The sequence below is a fragment of the Lissotriton helveticus genome, chromosome 2_1 (assembly GCF_964261635.1).
Source record: "Lissotriton helveticus chromosome 2_1, aLisHel1.1, whole genome shotgun sequence".
Classification (NCBI taxonomy): Eukaryota; Metazoa; Chordata; class Amphibia; order Caudata; family Salamandridae; genus Lissotriton; species Lissotriton helveticus.
Window position 1 is genome coordinate 451,828,784 of NC_136059.1, and position 19,653 is coordinate 451,848,436.

Consider the following 19,653-nt stretch of genomic DNA (forward strand, 5'->3'; position numbering starts at 1 on the left):
GCGTCGGCTGGCGTCGGTTGCTGCGGTGCGAAGTGCAGTACCCTCAGTTCGCGGTGCGAGCGGCGGTTCGGTGGCGGCGTCAGATGACGTGGTCAGTGAGGCCAGGATAGTGGTGGGAAGTGAATGCGGTGCTCGTCGCGGTGCTGGCAGGTCGTGGTGCAAGCAGCAGCGTCGTCGTTGCTGCAGCGCTGTTGTTGGCTGACGAACTGGAGTCGATGGCGCCGGCGTCGGTAGGCCAAGGCTGTGCTGCGGGATGAGGACGGTGCGTTGTGTACCTTTACGAGCGGTGCCCTCGAACCACGGTGCAAACAGGAGCGTAGATTTTGGCATGGAGTGTCACTGTTGGTGATACCAAGGCATCGTCGCGAAGTGGGGCGGTGCAGAGTGCGGTGCCCACAGGCCGCGGTGCAAGCAACATCAGCAGGCTTCGTCGGTGAGACCAGGGTCACGGTGCAGCGTTGCCCACTGCGGTGCCTTCAGAATGCAGAGTCAGCAGCGGCATCGTCGATGTCGTCGAGTTGCTTCTTCTGTTGCAGCACAAAACACAAAGTCCCCAGTGCTGAGGGCAGAAGAGCTTGAAGTCTTTGCTGTTCCTGAGACTTCTTGAACAGGGGGCAAGCTCTAGCTCAAGCCTGTGGAGAAACTCACAAAAGTAGATTGCAGAAAGTTCAGTCCAGTCCTTTCACTGCCCAAGACAGAAGCAGCCACTGCAGTCCAACACAGCAAAGCACAGAGCAATGTGGTAGTTCCTTCTCACAGCTTCTCCAGCTTGGCAGTCTTCTTGGTCCAAAAGTGTTCTAAAGTTCAGGGTCCCAATATTTATATCCCAAAATCCTTTGATCTCTTAAGCAGAGAGTGTCTGCCCAGCCAGAACCAGTTCTGCCTTCTCTGGTGTGGCTTCCTGGCAAGAGGTGGAGACGGCATGGTCAGAGGCAGACCAGACCCTTTGAGGTGCAAGGAAATCTCCTCCCCTTTCCCCAATTGCAGCCCAGATCTATACAGCCCTTTCCTGAACCACCTAGACTATCTGGAGCCAATCCTGCTCCCCAGCCTTCTGTCCAAAACCCAGACAGGCAATCCACATTCCAGCAGAGGCACATGGGATGACTGAGCAAGAAAATACCTACTTTCTAAAAGTGGTATTTTCAAATACAGAATGTAAAAACCACCTTCACTAAAAGATGCATCTTTAGATTTTGAGTTCAGGCATACTAAACTTTATTTTCCTACCTAATTCCCCAGGCCAGTTATGTTTATAAGATGTTATAAACAAACTCCCCATTCTGTCCTAAGGGGAACAGATAGCCTTGCAATAGCAAAAAACGAAATTGGCCGCAATTTGCTATCAGGAAATGCCACACACACCTGGGCGGGTCCTACCTTTCACATACACTCCACCCAGCCCGAAGGAGTACCTTGGGCCTACCTTGGGGATGGCTGACATGTAAGAAAGGGGAAGGTGAGGGACTGACAAGTGTGTGCACTGGCCAAGTCAACATGACAGTTACAAACTGCGCGCAGATTCCGCAATGGCGGGTCTGAGTTACCTTTTCATTTCTATTCACGTGGGTGGCACAATCAGTGCTGCAGGCCAACTAGTAGCATTTGATTCACAGGCCCTGGCACACTCAGTGCACTAGACTAGGGACTAACAAGTAAATCAAATATCCAATCATGGAAACACCAATCCATAACACAATTTACCACAGGAGCACTTGCACTTTGCCACTGATCAGCAGTGAGAAAAGTGTGCAGAAACACTACGCCAGCAAAAACAGAGTCAAATCCAGCAGGTCAGCAAGCAAAAACTAAGGTGAAACACGCCAAAAGATGCCAAGTCTAACACCAATGCAGTCGCCTCCTACTGCTTACACATACTTTGCATGTTTCACGGAATCCTCAGCTGGATCCCAACCAACACCAGAAAGACTGCCACTCAGGCCCTCGTCATCAGCCGCCTCGACTACGGCAACCCTCTCTATACTGGCATCTCCACACAGCTCCTCAAAAAACTTCAGACCATACAGAACGTTGCAGCCAGACTCATCTTGGACCTCCCCAAAATAACACACATCACCCCCCCACCCCACCTAAGAGACCTCCACTAGCTCCCCATCCAGAAGAGATGCCAGTTCAAAATCCTCTCACATGCCGACAAAGCCCTCCATGACCTAGGAACTGCCTATATCAACAATCGACAACTTCCACCAGCCCTCTAGACACCTGTGCTACTCTTCATTCACCCTCGCACACACCCCCCGCATCCGTCGCAGCTCCAGCGGTGGCAGCTCCAGCGGTGGCAGCTCCAGCAGTGGCAGCTCCAGCAGTGGCAGCTCCTCCTCCTACATTGTGGCCATCCAGCTCTGTAAAGGCCCCTCACTGGCAGACTTCAGAAATAGACTCAAGACCTGGCTCTTCGCCTGAGAAACAGCGCCCAGACAGGGGTGCAGTGCTGCGCTCTACAAATGCGGTTTGATTGACTGAATGAAGTCCAGATGACCCCACCTTTAAATGTCGATTTATCAAATTCCTCACCAAATTTCAACAAGTCCTGGCAGTAAGGCCCAGAGTCGAGAGTCCTTGCTCAACGGTAGCCACAAGAATGAAAAATGACTCAGGCACGAGAAACTTTTATAATTTTAATGACATTTTTATTATTATTTATTCTTTTAGCTATGGTTTTAATTAACTGATGCAAATAAAAATAAATTGAAATTGCAGTGGTTGCCCAAGACCCTAAGCAACGTAAACCATTTGCAGCTTAGTTGGATAAGGTTCGATATTTGAATGACACTGGAGCAATTGATGACATGCTGAATCAATCACCTACTGCCTTTTGGAATTATGAATTTGGACTTTGGGATTATCAGCAGACAGGATGAATGAACTCACTAGATGCTGGTGGCTACAAATTAACACTGTCTCAATCTAGAGGAGGCTTGAGTGTAGGGGGCTTGATCACTTAGCACTTACAAACACCTAGACAGGGTTTGTAAGAACCTCTTCCAGTTCAAGACCAGTAACTTAGACAGTAAAGTTTAGTTGATTTGTACACACTATAGACATCTAGAGCCTCAACTTTTGTAATTAACATGAAGAAATCTTGGGTATCAGAGTAAGAATCCTTTCGTTACTCAGACCGGTGGATGGAAAGAAGCAAAATCTCACAATTAATGCTCTGATGTTACGAGAAGGAGGCACTAAATCGCAAAGCCAAAGACCTCCTAGTCAATTGGGAGAGAGAGGTCACGTTATGTTTTTTTAACACAAGGTCAACTATATGCCTGCAAGCAATTGGGCCACAAGCATGGTATGCACTTCTAGCTAAAGGTCCAAAGCAGGATGGAGCACGTAGCGCAAAACAGTGGTGTAGAAAAAAACAGTAGCTCCGTACACCATTTCCCAAGGGTGCCGCTTTGGGTGCACACCACCTCTATGTGGTCTACAGTCAGAGTGCCACCTCTTTTCCTTGCTAATATAAGGAAGTATGGGGCATATTAACAAGGGCCATCGATAATGGCCCCACATAGCGATAGTATTATTATTGCCGGCTATCGCTGAAAATTATTGCCATGATAACGTTATATTTACAATGCATAGAGCTATGGCGATAATATTTCAGCGATAGCGGTGTTTACCATGGAACATCGCTGGTTTTCCAGCAATGTTCCATGGAAAACAGCAATAACATTGCTGATACGACCCTGTGGTCATGTCAGCATAACCCACCTACCATTATTAGTATGCCTTAGTCTGGAATTTAACAGATGTTAAATTCCAGCATTAAGGCCGAGGTAGCGCGATTCTTTTTATCGCTGCCCCTCCTTGTTAATATCGTGAAGCTGCCTTTGCGATATTTTCATGTGTTGTTTTCACAGCCACGCCTTCTTTGCATCTCATTAGCGATACGAGGTGAGGATGTGAAAAAACGGTCTCTACATCAAGGAAACACAAGCTAGCGTGTCCTTGATGATATTGCGATATAATTATCGCCGCTTATCTCCCAAAAAAGGACGCTAAAGCGGCGATAATTATATCGCCAGACCATGCTAATATGCCCCTATGTAACTGCTCTTCACAAACAATATGATGACGATATGATATCAGAGCACCTCCTAACAAAGGATTTGTTTATTTGAATGGGGTCATGCCCCCATTTTAATGAGGTAACACTCCCTCGTGATCGTGCTGGCACATATTTCACGCAAACACGATCCACATTACAGATGTGGAAGCAGAGGCATATATTTTCCCTTCTCTAATACCAAAGTGCCCGGGGGCACAAACAAGAGGTAGACATGCCCATTGCACTTTCTGTAGTAAAGACCCAGATAGAACCCCTGCTAGAGAGTTGCAGTGATCTATGACTGAGAGAGAAATAGTAGCATTTAGAGAAACCACAATTGAAACTGAAAGGCAAGATTTGATGACAGAACTAACAAAAAGTATTTTACTGTTTCAAGAAAGCATACTCGTGTTTTGATATCAACATATAGCGAGGCAGACTTTAGGGCACTAAATTGCTATCCTTGATCTTCAGATACAGCGTTTTCCACAAAACAATTTTTCATACGGCATCCTCCGTTGTATTGAGGCCATACACAACATATGTAGACATATCCACATACACATAGATGGCCACTGAAGACAAAGTGACAAATGGAGGCATACACTATTGTAACAAGGTTGTATTTTTAATAGGAGGAATGCATCTATCAAAATAAGGATATATGAATTTACATTTTAAGACAGTTATAGCTCCCTGAACTGTTCTATAATTGGATACATTCATAGGAATTCTATAGGCCTAAATACAGTAGCCATTTCATGCATATACTGATAAACTTTCTCCCATATATCAATTTGACTGGCAAAGAAAAATTAATAAGTAACATAACACTTGCTCGTGTTGCATAAACTACGACTTTGGCGTGGTTCTACGAGGTTTGCTTTCCCACCCATAGGTGACGCAGGTAAACTCGGTTCAATGCACCAACGCTGAATGTGAAAGAAATGTTATTGTATCACTGCAGAACCCCACCCAATACATTGTTGAAGCGGAGTTATTTTTATTGGGTTACTAATAATTACCACAAAGGGATCCGGGGCACCATGGTAACAGAAACAATACCTATTTTGGTATTCATAATATCACAAACACCTTGCATTAAGAAGAATATACACTTTTAGTTAAAAGCCTTTATTAAAATAGGATGAACCTGTTTCTTAGTATTTCTAAAATAACTACACAGAATATGATATAAATAGCAAGAAGGCACGTTATGAGCAACAAGAATAAAATGAACATTTCTAACATGGTTAAAATGCCAAGTTAACCTAACACCCTAAAAACTACAGCTATGCCCTACACTAAGAGAGCATGAAAAGTACAGTAACTTGCAGTCTTGAATTTCTCAGGGAGAAGCGATGCACTGCATACCTTGTTGATAGCAAGAGCTGTCATCAGTGGAAGTGTGAAGGCAGTGTTCCCTGTGAAGGGCAAACGCACTGCTGTGGCAGCTTTCCACCAGGACTCCGCTTTATCAACATCAGGCGAAATGCAGCATTTTCGAAGTGCATTGGTAGTAGGTGAGAACATCTTTGGCAGAATCTTGTGTGATAATCTCAGCGATCCTGACATGTCATCAAGTGGCAGCCCTTATATACCAAATCTTAACAGAGATTGGAATTCCTGCCATAAGTTCAGGAATGTGTGACATGGATTATGTTCATCAAGGTGCGAGTCCCAGATGTTTCCTTCTGAACATATAAGGTGAAAGGACGTCAATTTAGACTACACTATTTTGGATGTATATCTGTATTTGTTCTTATTTGACCTTGACATGGTGATGAGTAGTCACTTGTCCCAGACTGATGTCGCATCAGGTACTTTATCTATGCCATTAGCTAAATGACTTGACACCTTCACAGTTCTAAGCAAGAGACGGTCAGACGACATCTGCATCAATAGCAGACATAACCATGATCCTTCATACATGAGGAAAAGGTGACAACTTACAGTACCCAAGATGGAGTCAGGCCTACTTAAAACTCGAGCCAGTTCTTAGGACTTTACATAAGTCTGCGAATACACCCTTTAAGTAATAAAATCCACGAAGAAAGAGGAAAGATGAATAATGGAGTTTTGTATGGAACTGGAAGGGTTAATGCTTTAATTTCAATGCCACCGAATCAGTAAAGTATACAGCAGGGGAAGATGTAGTGGCAAATTATACGCACTAATTCTTTCTGTGATAGTATAACAGCTAAAAATGTTGCGCCTGCAGATGACAACTTTATGCTTACAGAGCAGCGCATTTCAAATACAACACACAAATGTACCTGAATTGTTCTGCTTCCTCCTCCTTTGCCAGAAATGTTAAGAGTTATTTCCTCCTCCTCTTCCAAGAACTTCTGGCAATACTCAGAATCTTGTTCAAGAACAAAACCAGTCTCCTCTACCAAATCTTCAAGATGGAAAACCTGCAAAACAGCGGAGTTTATTTGTATCACCCTTTTAAAATGTTTCCCTTACTTTTTAATAAGCACCATATACTTTTATCATATTTAAATCATTCCTATACTATTAGATTGTTCTTTGCTGGAGAACATATATTTGGCACGAATGGGTCCAATGATATGTAACTAAAACTATAGCCTCATGCAAGACTGATATCATAATTGAATCTATATCCAGTAAAGAACCCCATAAACAAATCCTCCTATCCTCTTGAACATCAACTGTCTCATACAAGAGCTAAATTATTTAGTATAATACAATATAATACACACATAAAAGGATAGGTCCTAGCATACGAACTCACAACCAAGATCTGGGCCCAGCTTTATCAAGATTTGACACAGAGCAACACAGCAAGACAACCTAGAGAGGGCAGGAATGTGCTATATTTATCAACATATGGTACATTCCTGCCCTCTCTCTCTGTGCTAGTCCACTTGTGGCTGCCATGCCCCAATACAGGCACACTTGCACCATTCTGCAAGGGTCCCTGAGTTACACCAAGGATTATTTTTGTGGAGGAAGGGAAACCTTCCTGCACAAACACAATCCTTAGAAGCTTTTTCTCTTTCTACGTGTGCTGCAGAATGCTTCCTCTAGAATGAAGCACAATGACAAAGAGGAGAAAACGAGGTGAAATAAAGATATTTTTCCCTGTTGCACTTCTATCGGTGAAGGTGTACAATTGTGACACATTCCTAGGTTTGCTTTGCTTAGTAAATCTATGAACATGCCAAATTACATTGGTGGATAGATGTGAACAGCCACTCGCCATCCATGCAATGCCTTCTTACCACAGAGTAACGCAAGACAGCTACTTGCGCTGCTCTGCGATACTTCAGATTAACCAATACACGCATGGCCACGCAAGAGGGCCTTGCATGGCTCGGTAAAACTGACTTAAGGATTGCATTGCCCTTGCGTCACCTCGCGTCACACAAGGGCAATGCAAACCTTTGATAAACCTGGACCTACGTCTACTTACTGACCTGAAACTTGTTGGTTTTAGCACAACCCATGCAATCTCCAATTATTATTTCTGTTCCCTTAACTGAAATAGGTAACCAGTGATCTACACTGATCCTGATCCACTGCTTTGGCATTCTAATCTGACATTGAAGAGTCAGACCGATAGCTCTCTCTCACTAAGGACTTGGTAGAATCAACTTGCTTCACCTCACCAGCAATGCCCCTTGAAAGCACAGCTGCCACCACAGCCCTCCCACTCACTACCGAGCTACAGACAGGCCTAGTCAGCAATGCACATGACTGCTGGGAGGCTGTACCACGCTGCTGTTCATTCTGCTGCTGCTTGTCTGGACTCACAGGTCGCAGCCCACAGCCAGTCGCCCTCTTTAGCTCTTGCAGGTGCCGTCCGCAGTACTTCCCAGTACCTGTACAGGACACCGGACCCCAGCCTGCTGCCTGCCGCAACCGGACCCCAGCCTGCTGCCTGCCGCAACCTGGAGATGCCACCTGACGAGGAGTATCTTCACTAGAGCAGCCAGTACTGGTTGGAGTGGCCACGTGGACTAGCAGTAATGGTCTTGGGATGGCATCAGAGTGGGCCTTCCTTTAAAGGTAAGTAATACTGGAATGCCAGACTTTAGTGCCAAAAACGAATCTGGGGCGGCACTAGGTACCCCTGAGAAGAACCAACTAGGGGCAGGCTAGGACCTGAGAGTTCAGACTCGTTCAGAGCACACACAGTACTGTCGCACCCACCACTGGCTGGCACACAGAAGCAACAGTGCCATTCCAATGCAACTGCTAGGCACTGCACTGGCACTGCCCTGTACACCAGCCATTGCAGTAGCAGCAGTAACTGGAACACCAGTAATGAGAACACCACCAGCCAGGCTAGATAAACTTCTCTTAAATACTATTTCTACAACAGGGCTGCAAGACAGTCCGCTAAGCACCAAGAAGACTTAGTGCAACCTAAGTAATAGACTATTGCTGCTGGGAGTCTGGCAACAATGAGGTTATGGGGCTGGGGAAATATGTAACAAGGTGAGACCAGAGTACAACATTATATCGACTCCCAGTAATGGTTATGGGCTGGCACTCATGCTTGATAGAGTAGTACTGCACTGCACTTTTGCAGAGATCGTAGAAGGGAAAGACAGCCGGGCACTGTTGGCAGGTGCCACGGAGTGACCGAGAGCGGCCTTGGCTAACAGTTTCATGGAATCACGATGGCACTCAAAATTCAAACCCAGGGCAAAGTCACTGTGGCCACCTCAGTAATGGAACCAACATACCCTACGCCCAGAGTGATCTTAACAAGTACCTGACACAGCGACTAAACCTTCTCACCTCCATGATAGAAAGTGAAGACGACACGAGTGAGATCAAGGTAAGAGTGATCTAAATTGTAATTTGATTTTAAAGTGATGTTTAGAGGGTGGCCTACTGCAAGTAAAACCCATGAATTGTAATGCCCAGCTCAGCACTGGGCAGGCAATGTTTCACTTTGGGAGCGTTTACAATTTTAATTATGTCTGAATAATGAAGCTGATGCTCTGAGTGAATGTGGACCAAAGTTAGGTCCAGTTACGGCTGCTCTCACCTCTCTGAAAGGAGAATTAACTTGTCACTTTTGGCACCAGAAAGAGGTTTTATGGGCATGTATGTGGATTTTGCCCTCCTCCAAAGCGGAACATAAAAGGACAGAATATTACATGAGTGCACTTTTAGAGCATATAGCTTTTTAGCAAATTTACTTAAAAACTGAGTTGTAAAGTGCACTATCTGCACCCAATGTTTCCAAACAAGTCTCATGGGGATTACTACTCCAAACCTCCAGAAGATACATGGGGCCTCATTTATGAGGCTGTGCGTCACTTTTACGCCGCCGGTGCGTCACTTTTTGTGACGCACCAGTGGCGTAAAAAATTCGCCTTGTTGCCATATTTACAAAGTGACGCATCTAGGTAGATGCGTCACTTTGTAAACCCCTGCGCCACATTATACCTGCGCCAGGTATAATATATGCAAGGGGGGCGTATCGACGCAAGGAAGGGTCGTAAAAGTGACGCAGTGAAATCTATGAGATTTCACTGCGTCACTTTTAGGACGCCGTTGCGTCAAAATCTTGCGCCTGCCTCACAGCAGGCGTATGCCTGACGCAGGCCCTTCAAGCCCCATGTGAAAGGACGCATTGCTGGAGTTGCGTCACTTTTGTGACACACTCCAGCAATGCGTCACTTTTGCGCTTACAGAAACGTCAGAAATACTGAAGTATCTGTAACTCCTTGCGACATGATGCGTCATACATTAAATATGACGCATCAGGAATGTCGCAAGGAGTGCGCACTGAGAAGTGACGCATCGCTGCTTTCACGCAGCGATGCGTCATTTCTCATAAATGAGGCCCAAGGTACTTGCTTTATCCACTTACAGCAATTCAGGTCAGGGCAACCATTTTCAAAGGCTACCATCTGGCGCTGATCCCAAAAATGTGATTCTGCTTAGTTTATTTGTATGTGTGCATTCATTTGGTTCACGTTTGTCACCTATGTTAGGGTTTGTTCTGGAATGTTAACGAGCAAAAAAAAATTTAACACTCTAAGGTAAAAATTAACGCAAGCCTTAACACACAAACCCTGGATTCCCCACCTTCCTACCTCAGACAAATAATTTGTTAGTGAGTGCACCAATGGCTTTGGAAGGTGTACAAGCTGGCACAATGCCAGTGGCGGAAGTGGGTGGCTCAAACCGTGGAAGTTAGGCACATCAGTGGAGGAAGTAGGTTGTGGCTGCCTAAGAAAAACCTCAGGGACGTACGTATTTTTTTAACAAATGAAGCACTGTAGTCAAGAAGTGGAAATAAAAAGGTTGCAGGGTCACAAGGGGTGGAGATACGAGGAGCAAAGTTTGACTCATAGGGATGACGTTACTTACTGTGTAAGCATCTGTCCATAGTGTGTAGTGCTGTAGGCTCACATGCTCAGCAAACACCTGAACTCTAGTCTTGGGCTCAGATCCTTGCAAGTTGTTTTTCTTCGAAGAAGTCTTTCGACCCACAAGATGTGCTGTGGCCCCTCCCTTAGAGAACAATTGTTAGACCTGATACTCTTGAGGTAGTGTTTCCCTAAACCTTCTGCTTTTCCCCCATGGGTTTTGCTGATTCTCTATTCATGGCTCGAGGACTCTGGGCGCTTACCCACTGTAATGCAGTATGAAACTGCTCTCCTCCTTCCTACACATGCTAGGAAGTGGTGCTTACCTGACTGGCTTTGGTGCTGTACCTGTGAGTACCCTGAACAGAGGTATACCACATACCCATGGCAGGTACTGCGCTGGCAACTAATGGGCCATAGTACTGATTGTGCCACCAACAAGAATAGCCTTTCAACCATGTCTCAAGTCTGCCATTGAAAACCTGTGTGTGCACATTTGCACTTATGCTCAGGATAGCCTTTCTAACTCATTGGCCAATGCAGGATGTGCCTTTCACTAACACCAGAGCACCCCTAGAGTGAGACCTGGGGTTGGAGCAAGTGGTAGGTGGAGACAGGACAGGTACACTGGTGTTCCCTGCCCAGGTAGTGAAGAACCCCCATGCGTGTTTTCACTACCTATGAGCTTTGCTTTCCCCATAGGTTAACATGGGGGAATGGCTAAGATTACTTTAAGCTGCAGTGGTGGATTAAAGTGGAGCAGCCTCATGGTGTTCACAATGACAAATCCTCCCTTGTAGTAAAGGTGGATCTGTCATTAATAGCTTAGAAATACAATTTCTAGAAAGTGGCCATTTTTCTGCGCTAAACTCTTGTGTGCCTTTTAGTTTGACTCCAGTTCACACTGGAGGTTGGGGAGCACATCTGGGTGGTAGGTGTAGGCAGGTCTTAGGTCATGGAGGGCTTGTAGGCGTGCATGAGGATCTTGAATTGGTATCTCTTCTGGATGGGGAGCAAGTGGGAGGCAATGTGGGTATGTTTGGGTTTGTGCAGGATGAGCTTGGCTGCAGCGTTCTGTATGGTCTGGAGTCTTCTGAGGAGCTGGGTGGAGATGCCAGCGTATGTAGAGGATGTTACCATAACCGAGGCGGCTGGCGACGGGTTTATGAGCCTGCATGACGGTTTTTCTGCTGTTGTTTGGGATCCAACTGAAGTTTCTGAAAAGCATGTGGATTGTGTGGAAGCAGGCGGAGGCTACTGCATTTACTTGTTGTTTCATGGTCAGTTGCTTGTGGGGGATGATGCAGAGGTTGCGTGGATGGTTGTCTGTGTGGGTATAGGTCCAACTTTTGCAGGACACCAGTAGTGGTCTGAAACTGAGGTGTTTTCCCCAAAGATCAGAACTTCAGTTTTCTCAGAGTTGAGTTGGAGGCAGCTGTCTCTTAGCCATTTGGCTATGTTGGACATAGTGTTGCAGAACTTGGTTTTGGCATTGAAGGAGTCCTCGGTAAGTGAGAGGATCAGCTGAGTGTCGTCTGCGTAGCAGATTATGTTGAGTCTGTGGGATCTGATGACATCTGCAAGGGGGGGGGGGTCATGTGGATGTTGAACAGCATGGGGCTGAGGGATGATCCTTGTGGTACGTCACATATGAGGTCTTTGGGTGCGAAGGTGAAGGGCGGCAGTCAGATGCTCTGCGTGCGTCCTGTAAAGAAGGAGGTGATCCACTTGAGAGCGTCTTGCTGTATACCTATGTTGTAGAGTCTGTTGATGAGGATGTTGTGGGAGACAGTGTCAAACGCTGCAGAACGGTCAAGGAGGATCAGTGTCACCGTCAAGGAGGGTTCTGATGTAGTCTGTGGTGGCAATCAGTGTGGCTTCAGTGCTGTGGTTGGCACAGAATCCTGACTGTGACTCATCCAGTAGGTGGTTTTGCTCCAGGACTTTGGTTAGCCGCTGGTTGATGATTTTCTCAAGTACTTTGGCCGGGTAGGGAGATCAGGCAGTAATTTTTGAGATTGCTGCGGTCAGGGCAGACTTTCTTTAGGAATGGTATGACGTCTGCGTGTTTCCATTTGTCCGGGAAGGTTGCTATGGAGATGGAAGTATTGAAGGTGCTGGTGAATTGTCTGATGATTTGTGTGCTTGCAATTTTGTAGAGGTGATGGGGGCAGGGGACGGTGGACGCCCCAGAGTGGATAGAAGACATGATGGCTGAGGTGGTTAGGGCTGTGAGTTGAGACCAGGTGGTAATGAGTTTGCTGATGATAGCTGGTTGATAGAGGTCATTGGGGTTGAGGGTGGTAAGTTGGAGGCTGAAGTTGTTGTAAATGTTGATGATCTTCCTGTGGAAGAAGTCAGAGAGGGTGTTGCAGAGTTCTTGGGAGGAGTCAATGGTGTTCTCTATGGCTGTTGGGTTGTAGAATTCATTGACTATTTTGAAGGGTTCCTTTGTGTGGTTGGCTGCAGAGTCGATGCGGGTGGTGATGTCTGCTTTCTTGGCTACTCTGATCTGCAGGTAATAGGTGCTGAGAGCTGTTTTCTGCGCTGCTCTGTCTGAGGGGTCTTGGTGGCGTTCCATTGTTTCTCAAGTTGGTGGCAGTTACCCTTAGATATCCTGATATCTGGGGTGCACCAGCTGGCTTGTTTGGAGAACTTGATGGATTTAGTAGGTTTCAGAGGGGCAACTTTGTGTGTGCTGTCAGTGATCCAGGCGTTGAAGTTCTTGACAGCCTGGTCGAGGTCTGTTGAGGCCTCGAGTTGGAAGGTGGTGAGGGCCTGTGACCACTGAATTAGAGTGATCTTGCTCCAGCTGCGGTGGGGGGAGATCTGGTGCCTGGTGATGGATACTGGGCACCGGTGATGAAGTGTAAGATGGTGTGGTCAGTCCAGGTAAGTTGTGTGGTGTTGCTGAATGTAATTTTGTCCCTGGAGGTGAAAATGGAGTTGAGTATGTGTCAGGCTTTGTGTGTGGGTTTGGTGAACAGCTAGGTGAGGCCGATGTTGTTCAGATTCTCCAGGAGGGCGATGGAGTTGGTGTGGTTGGGGGTCGATGTGGAAGTTAAAGTCACCAAGTATGACGCAGTGGTGAGAGTTTTTTGCTAAGGGGGGGGCAATGAGGTTGGAGATCTGTAGGTGCCTCTTATCATAGGTTTGTAGTGAGAAGTTGAGCTGTTCCATGAGCAGTGTGGGGTCGTCGTTGGTGATGGTACATCTGATGGTTTCCATGAAGATGATGGCTATGCCTCTGCTGTATTTGTTGGCGCGGTCTCAATGTATAATCTGTAGCCTTTGGGAGTGGCGGTGGTGATGTCGAGGTTTGAGGAGGAGTTGAGCCATGGTTTGGTGATGAAGATAGCGTCCGTGGAGAGGGTGATGATAGTGTCCCAGATTTCTGTGGCGTGTTTGCAAGGTGAGCGGGCGTTGAGCAGGATGCAATGGATTGGTTGCGGGGTGCTCTTGGTTGTGTGTGCAGGAGTGGTGCGGGATCCTTCGTAGGTTATGTCTCAGGAAAGGTTGCAGTGTTGGTAGCTGAGTGATCTTTTGGTGGAGCGTGGGGAGGAGGAGACACAGTTGCTTTGACATTCGACGTTCAGGTCGAGGAGTTCCTTGGCTGTGTAACGTAAGGTGGAGGTGGGGCAGGAATCCTGGCATGGTGCTATCCAACCGGTGGTGCGTTGGCGGAGTACCAGCTGCGTGCGTTGGCTGCGAGCATTTCATGTATAGTGCAAAGTTTGTGTACAATAGGGGTGCATGAGCAACAAGTGTAGTTCTGAGATGTGAATATTGCGGAAACTGAGTCCACTCAGTGTTGAAGGCTGTTATGTTTGAGGTCCAGGTTGGAAATACAAGTAGCAACTTGTTATTGCAACTTGTGTGATTGCCAACTCAGCACCTTTATGGCAGTTGTCTGTGTGGAATTAATACAGCTAAATATACTGTCATTTGTGTTAGTTGGATCATCTATTAAGTCAAAGAGTTACTTAGAAGCAGTTCATCCAATAGTTGGGCATCTAAGTTGTACAGCTCAAATGTTTCTTAGTTAATTTGTACTAATGTATCTTGATCCTTAGAAAATAAAGGGTGTGTAGTTGATGATAGTTCCATAATCGATAAATCTAATGTCAGTGACTCTTTGATGTACTTATGCTGTAGTTACAATAAGCAATGGATGATTAATATTGGCTTAAGAAGAACCAGTTACTAGGTGGTGCCCTGCTGCACCACATTAGCCTCCCACTGCCCCAGACGTGATGGAACAAAGCCACATCCAAGTGCCAACCCTGTGTGCCAATGCTAGTCTCTTATTTGACTGTTTTGTGCCCTCTAATGCTGAACACTAAAAATAATCGGGGTACCAGTGTGCAGATCTCTAATTTGGGACCTTTTTAGATGACAAAAAGAAAAAACAACACAGAACGGGTTGTGGGAGGGCAGTGAGGAATATGAAGTTAGATAGAACATCCACCAGGACGGGAATTCCCGAAGACAAGTAACTTGTTCTTCTGATAGATAGTTTTAACCACAGATTTCTCACCTTTAGAATAGATACCACAGCAGTACCTCCCAAAGGTGTAGGGCCTGTTGAGAGGCCTCAGATCAAAACGACCTGCAGGATCGGGTGGGTGAAAGTCCCCCCTCTATCGGACATGGCTGCATAGTCCAGTGATACTCAAAGTACGTCCCTGGGGCTGCATGGGGCCCTCCTGACCTTTACAAGCGGCCCCCTGGTCAACAGCAGCACTGGACTGCTGTCTACTTGAGGGAGCACTAATATTCTGAAAGATGTTAACTAAAAAGGCAAGCATTTATTTTAAACTAAACTAACTTATTAACTAAAGTAAACAAAAGGAAGTAAAGATGTCTTGCACCACTTAACATTAGGAACACATTCTTTTTTAAAGACATCTTCCAACAAACTTGAACAAAATGCAGAAGCGTTTCACTTTAGTACATCAGTGCATTGAGAAGGTGATAGTTTGCAAACATGAATCTGGAAACATTCAAGCAACAATGAAAATAGTGAACTAAGAGGCAAATCAGTTGTTATGTTCACTGTCTGAGTGGCCTGGGTAGCTATTATACATGGACAGCACCTGCCACCCCGCTGGCATCAATGCAGCCCTCTGTGACATGACAGGCAAACTTTTTGGCCCCACTGGAAAATGCTGGCGAATATCCATGATCTAGGAGGTAGTTCTTCATGAACATTTGTCCGGGCGCCTATGTCATGACCTGGTGGATGTCAAGAACAGGCACTCCATGTGCCAATGCATTGGAAGCAGCCTTGCCCAGTGGAATGAGCTTTCAGCCCTTTCAGAGGATGCTTCTTGGCCAATGAGTAGAAGGTTTTGAAGCAGAGGATTATCCACTGTAAGAGAATCTTTTTCTGCGCTACCTTGCCTTTCTTTGTACCGGAGAATTCCACTTAGAGCGAATCGTTCACACAATGGTCATTGGTACGATCAGTGTACATACTCAGAGCTCTCCTGGGATCCAGCTGAATGAGTCTCTCTTCTTCTTTTGAATGGGTGAGGTAGAGCAAAAAACATTGGAAAAGTGATGGACTGCCCAATGTGAAACTGAGTCATAACTAGCGTCAAGATGCTGCCCTGGTCCTTAACACCAGCTTATCAAACAAAAAGGTGGTATGGGGAGGCCTGAAGCCTGCTGACGGCAATGAGAAGGGCTGTTTTTCGCATGACTCACGCACAGTTAGTAGAGGTAAAAGGGTGTCAAACTTTTGATTAAAAAAACATCACAGCAGGGGATATAAACAAGGGTGATTGGTACAACAAATGCAAAAAGGTTAAAACGATCAACAAATATCCTTTAAGAATGCCCTAAGGATAGCCTAACTGTGCCAAGTACAAAACAAAAGGCAATACATCCGTTTGGCTTGTTGCTACGTTGATCTATTTTGTGGACTTCACATCGGGCCAAAAATGTGGCCCTTAGATGGACACTGTAGGAAGGTGCCTAGAGAGAGGGGTGATATCCAGAACCACTGGTGGCAGATCGGACAAACTCAACTGCTACTGTTCAATCTCCATGCATGGAGGCGTAGAATGCACAGGTTCAGGTGCGAATCCTGCCCTGCTACTATGAAAATAAATATTCACACAGCGGTAGCTTAAATCAGAGAACAGATGTTCATGCCCAGAAGTTCCAGGTACCACATTCTTCTGGCCCATTCCAGAGCTACTAGAATGACTTGAGCCAGGAGAGACAGTAACAGAAAGGAGTATAGGAGCCTGGTACTTCACTATAGCCTGAATGACTCTTCTAGATAGAGCTTTCTTGAAAACTTCAATGCCCAAAGGTTTTGACACAGCGCATTTTTTACTGTGGTGAAACGATCCAGCCAGGATTTTCATCACTATAAGATGTCCTGTGCCATTGGTAATCCACTAGGTGCGGCTGGCTGAGCTCGTCCCCCGGGTGTTTAAATATACTCCCAAGTGGTTTACAATCAGGAAAATCCTCAAATGCTCCAGCCAATTCAGGAGGACCAACGCTTCTTGGCACAGGATCCAAGACCCTATTCCGCCCTCCTTGATCAGTACTACATGGCAGCAGTGTAGTCCGAGAGAGCCTGTACAAGCCTTCCCTCGATGGACTTCAGGAAAGCTTTCAACACCAAGGGAATGGCCTGGATTTCCAACAGATATGAGGAGAACAGTTCCCACCAGAGATCATAGTCTGGCTTAGTAAATCCCAGTTAATTGTTTGCGTTGCCTTTCGTCACCTTGCTTCACACAAGGCAACACAAGCACTTAGTAAATCTGGGCCCTGATGTCAATTCTACAAAACATAACCTGTAACATGAATATAACATTTGTATTTTATGCACATAGCTTAAGTGGATTACTGCTTTTGAGGCAGATATCATTTTGTTCCAGCAGATCGCAAGCTATTGTGCTTGTAATTTAGCTCAATGAGTTATGAGCCAGCATTAAGAACCTACGTGCAAAGAGCAAAGCAAACGTTTAGAACCTTACTGTTTTCTTCTTTCAATCTTTCCTAACTCTTAGGTTTCTAATAATGGGTTCCTTTGGGTAGTAATAATAACTTAATAATGACTTAATGACTTATTAGTAAGTGCTTTATATAAGAGATAAAGTCCCCTGTGCTCTACATCATAAGGATATTGTAAGTTACCTAGGAGTTCCATAACCATATAGAGGAAAGAGGCTGAAGGTTGAATTCCTTTATAGCAGTGGTTCCCAAACTTTTGAGATCAGCGGCTCCCTAGACTCATTGGCTGTTGGCCGTGGCTCCCCCTTACATTACTTTTTTTTGGTGGGTGGGGAGGTGTAAGCCTGACCTCAAGAGACTTCAATGTTTGTCCTTGAAAATTATTGAGATGAAGAGGATGAAGGTATTATATTCGGGGATGTCATCCTATTGTCAGAGTGTCTGAAAGGGAGGGTAGGTTAGATAGATTGATAGGTGGATTTGTGCTCGGTATGGGAATTACAAAGATTTTGTTTGAGCATTTACATGTGTTTTATGTTGGATTCGGCGTGTCTGACATTTGTATTTGTACATTTGAAAAGTCCTTCAAACAGCATAAGATAGCTGATGTGGTGCTATCCACAACTGTCTGGTAGCGATTACCCCAAAGTGCTCCAGCGCTGTCCGTATGTTGGGTGAAGCGCGCATCGAGTGTCTGGGTAGATGAGTGCTGGGTGATGTAGCAAGTAGTAGTTGGAAGGTAAAAGGTGGCTGCACACACACCTTGACTCAGCCTGTGGCCCACCTATAAGTGGTCTTGTATAAGTCCTCAATTTGTTCTATTTGTAAGCCCGGGAGTGTGGTCTCCTCAGTTAAGGTACTACGGTAAGCTCTATTGGTTATGAGGCATATTTGAATACTGGCTGCTCTGATTGGCTGGAGTTGTGCCATCACTACGTGCTGACCGGAAGTGTAGTTATTGCATTACGTTTGAAGGAGGCACGGCAATATTCCATTCCTTACCTGGGCAAATCACTTAATATCCCGTGCCTATCAAAAAATGAATGTATCCTTGTTTAGCGTAACTGGTGCTCATGTAAAGCACTATGTTAGACGGGGACCTGGAGGGTCGGCCGAGCACAATGATCGCACAGACAGGTAACTTCCCCCCCACAGATGGACACCACACAAAGATCAGGGTAACACCTTTTATAGGCACTTCTGGTAGTAGAGTGGTACGATACAAGGCGATCAGGACACGAGGATCCTCTCAATTCTAGTCTCTAGTAAGGGAAGGGGGTAGCGGGACAGTCTTGGTACCCGCAGGTACGGAGGTGTAACGGTGATAGCTCACAATCCTCGAGCTCGGTGTTCGGATGGGTCAGACCGCGGCAGCGCCGGCAGGTCCCGAAGAGGTCGTAGGTGGCAACGGGCCGCGGCAGCGCCAGCAGGTCCCAACGAGGATGAAGGTTACAACGGGCCGCGGCAGCGCCAGCAGGTCCCACGAGAATGCAGGTTGCAACGGGCCGCGGCAGCGCCAGCAGGTCCCACGAGGATGAAGGTTACAACGGGCCGCGGCAGCGCCAGCAGGTCCCACGAGGACGAAGGTTACAACGGGCCGCGGCAGCGCCAGCAGGTCCCACGAGGATGAAGGTTGCAGAGGGCTGTGGCAGCGCCAGCAGTCCGTCAAGGATGAGTTCGTCGCGGTGTCTCTCGACTCCAGGATACAACTGCCTTCCTGTCCTGGGGCGGCCTCAGTTATAGGTCTGGCGCCCTTTGATGTCCGGACCCTCGCTCTTGGAGGTCGGGAGGTCTGGGATGAGGGAGTCCAGACACCCAGCAGGGGGGTGGAGCCAGCGCCCGAGGAGGCTGGGGGTGCTCGGCACCTGGCGGGGGAGAGCCATCGACACTTCTTACTCCCATTGACCTGCCAAGTGGTCCGTTCACCTCCTGGGTGGAGGGTGGTGCCGGGATGTCGGGGCCTGGCCAGGCCCAGGGTTGGGGTCGGGCTGAGGCCGCGCGGCCGCGTGGTGCCGTGTCCAAGATGGCGGCTGGGCCGGGCAATGGTGCTGACGGCGGCCCGGGCCCTGTCCTGCGGGGAGGGAGCGAGCCCTTCATGGGGCCTGTCCAACACACTACAATACGTTTGGGTCAAGTTCGCGCTATATAAAATAAAAAATTAAAACTGCAAAAATGCAACAAAAAAAAAGGCTTCTTGTACTTACTGTGTGCCAGACAGGCTAGTAGCCTTTAAGTAAAATATGGCCACTC

General features: G+C 46.6%; 1 protein-coding gene across 1 annotated transcript in view; it reads right to left on the reverse strand.

Moving 5' to 3' along the window:
- Positions 1–19,653, reverse strand: part of DHX29 (DExH-box helicase 29) — a 980,951-nt gene that overhangs the window by 182,201 nt on the left and 779,097 nt on the right. Inside the window, exon 14 of the mRNA XM_078675085.1 lies at positions 6,343–6,483. Within this exon, the coding sequence (XP_078531211.1) occupies positions 6,343–6,483 (141 nt within the window). The remainder of the gene's footprint in view (positions 1–6,342; positions 6,484–19,653) is intronic.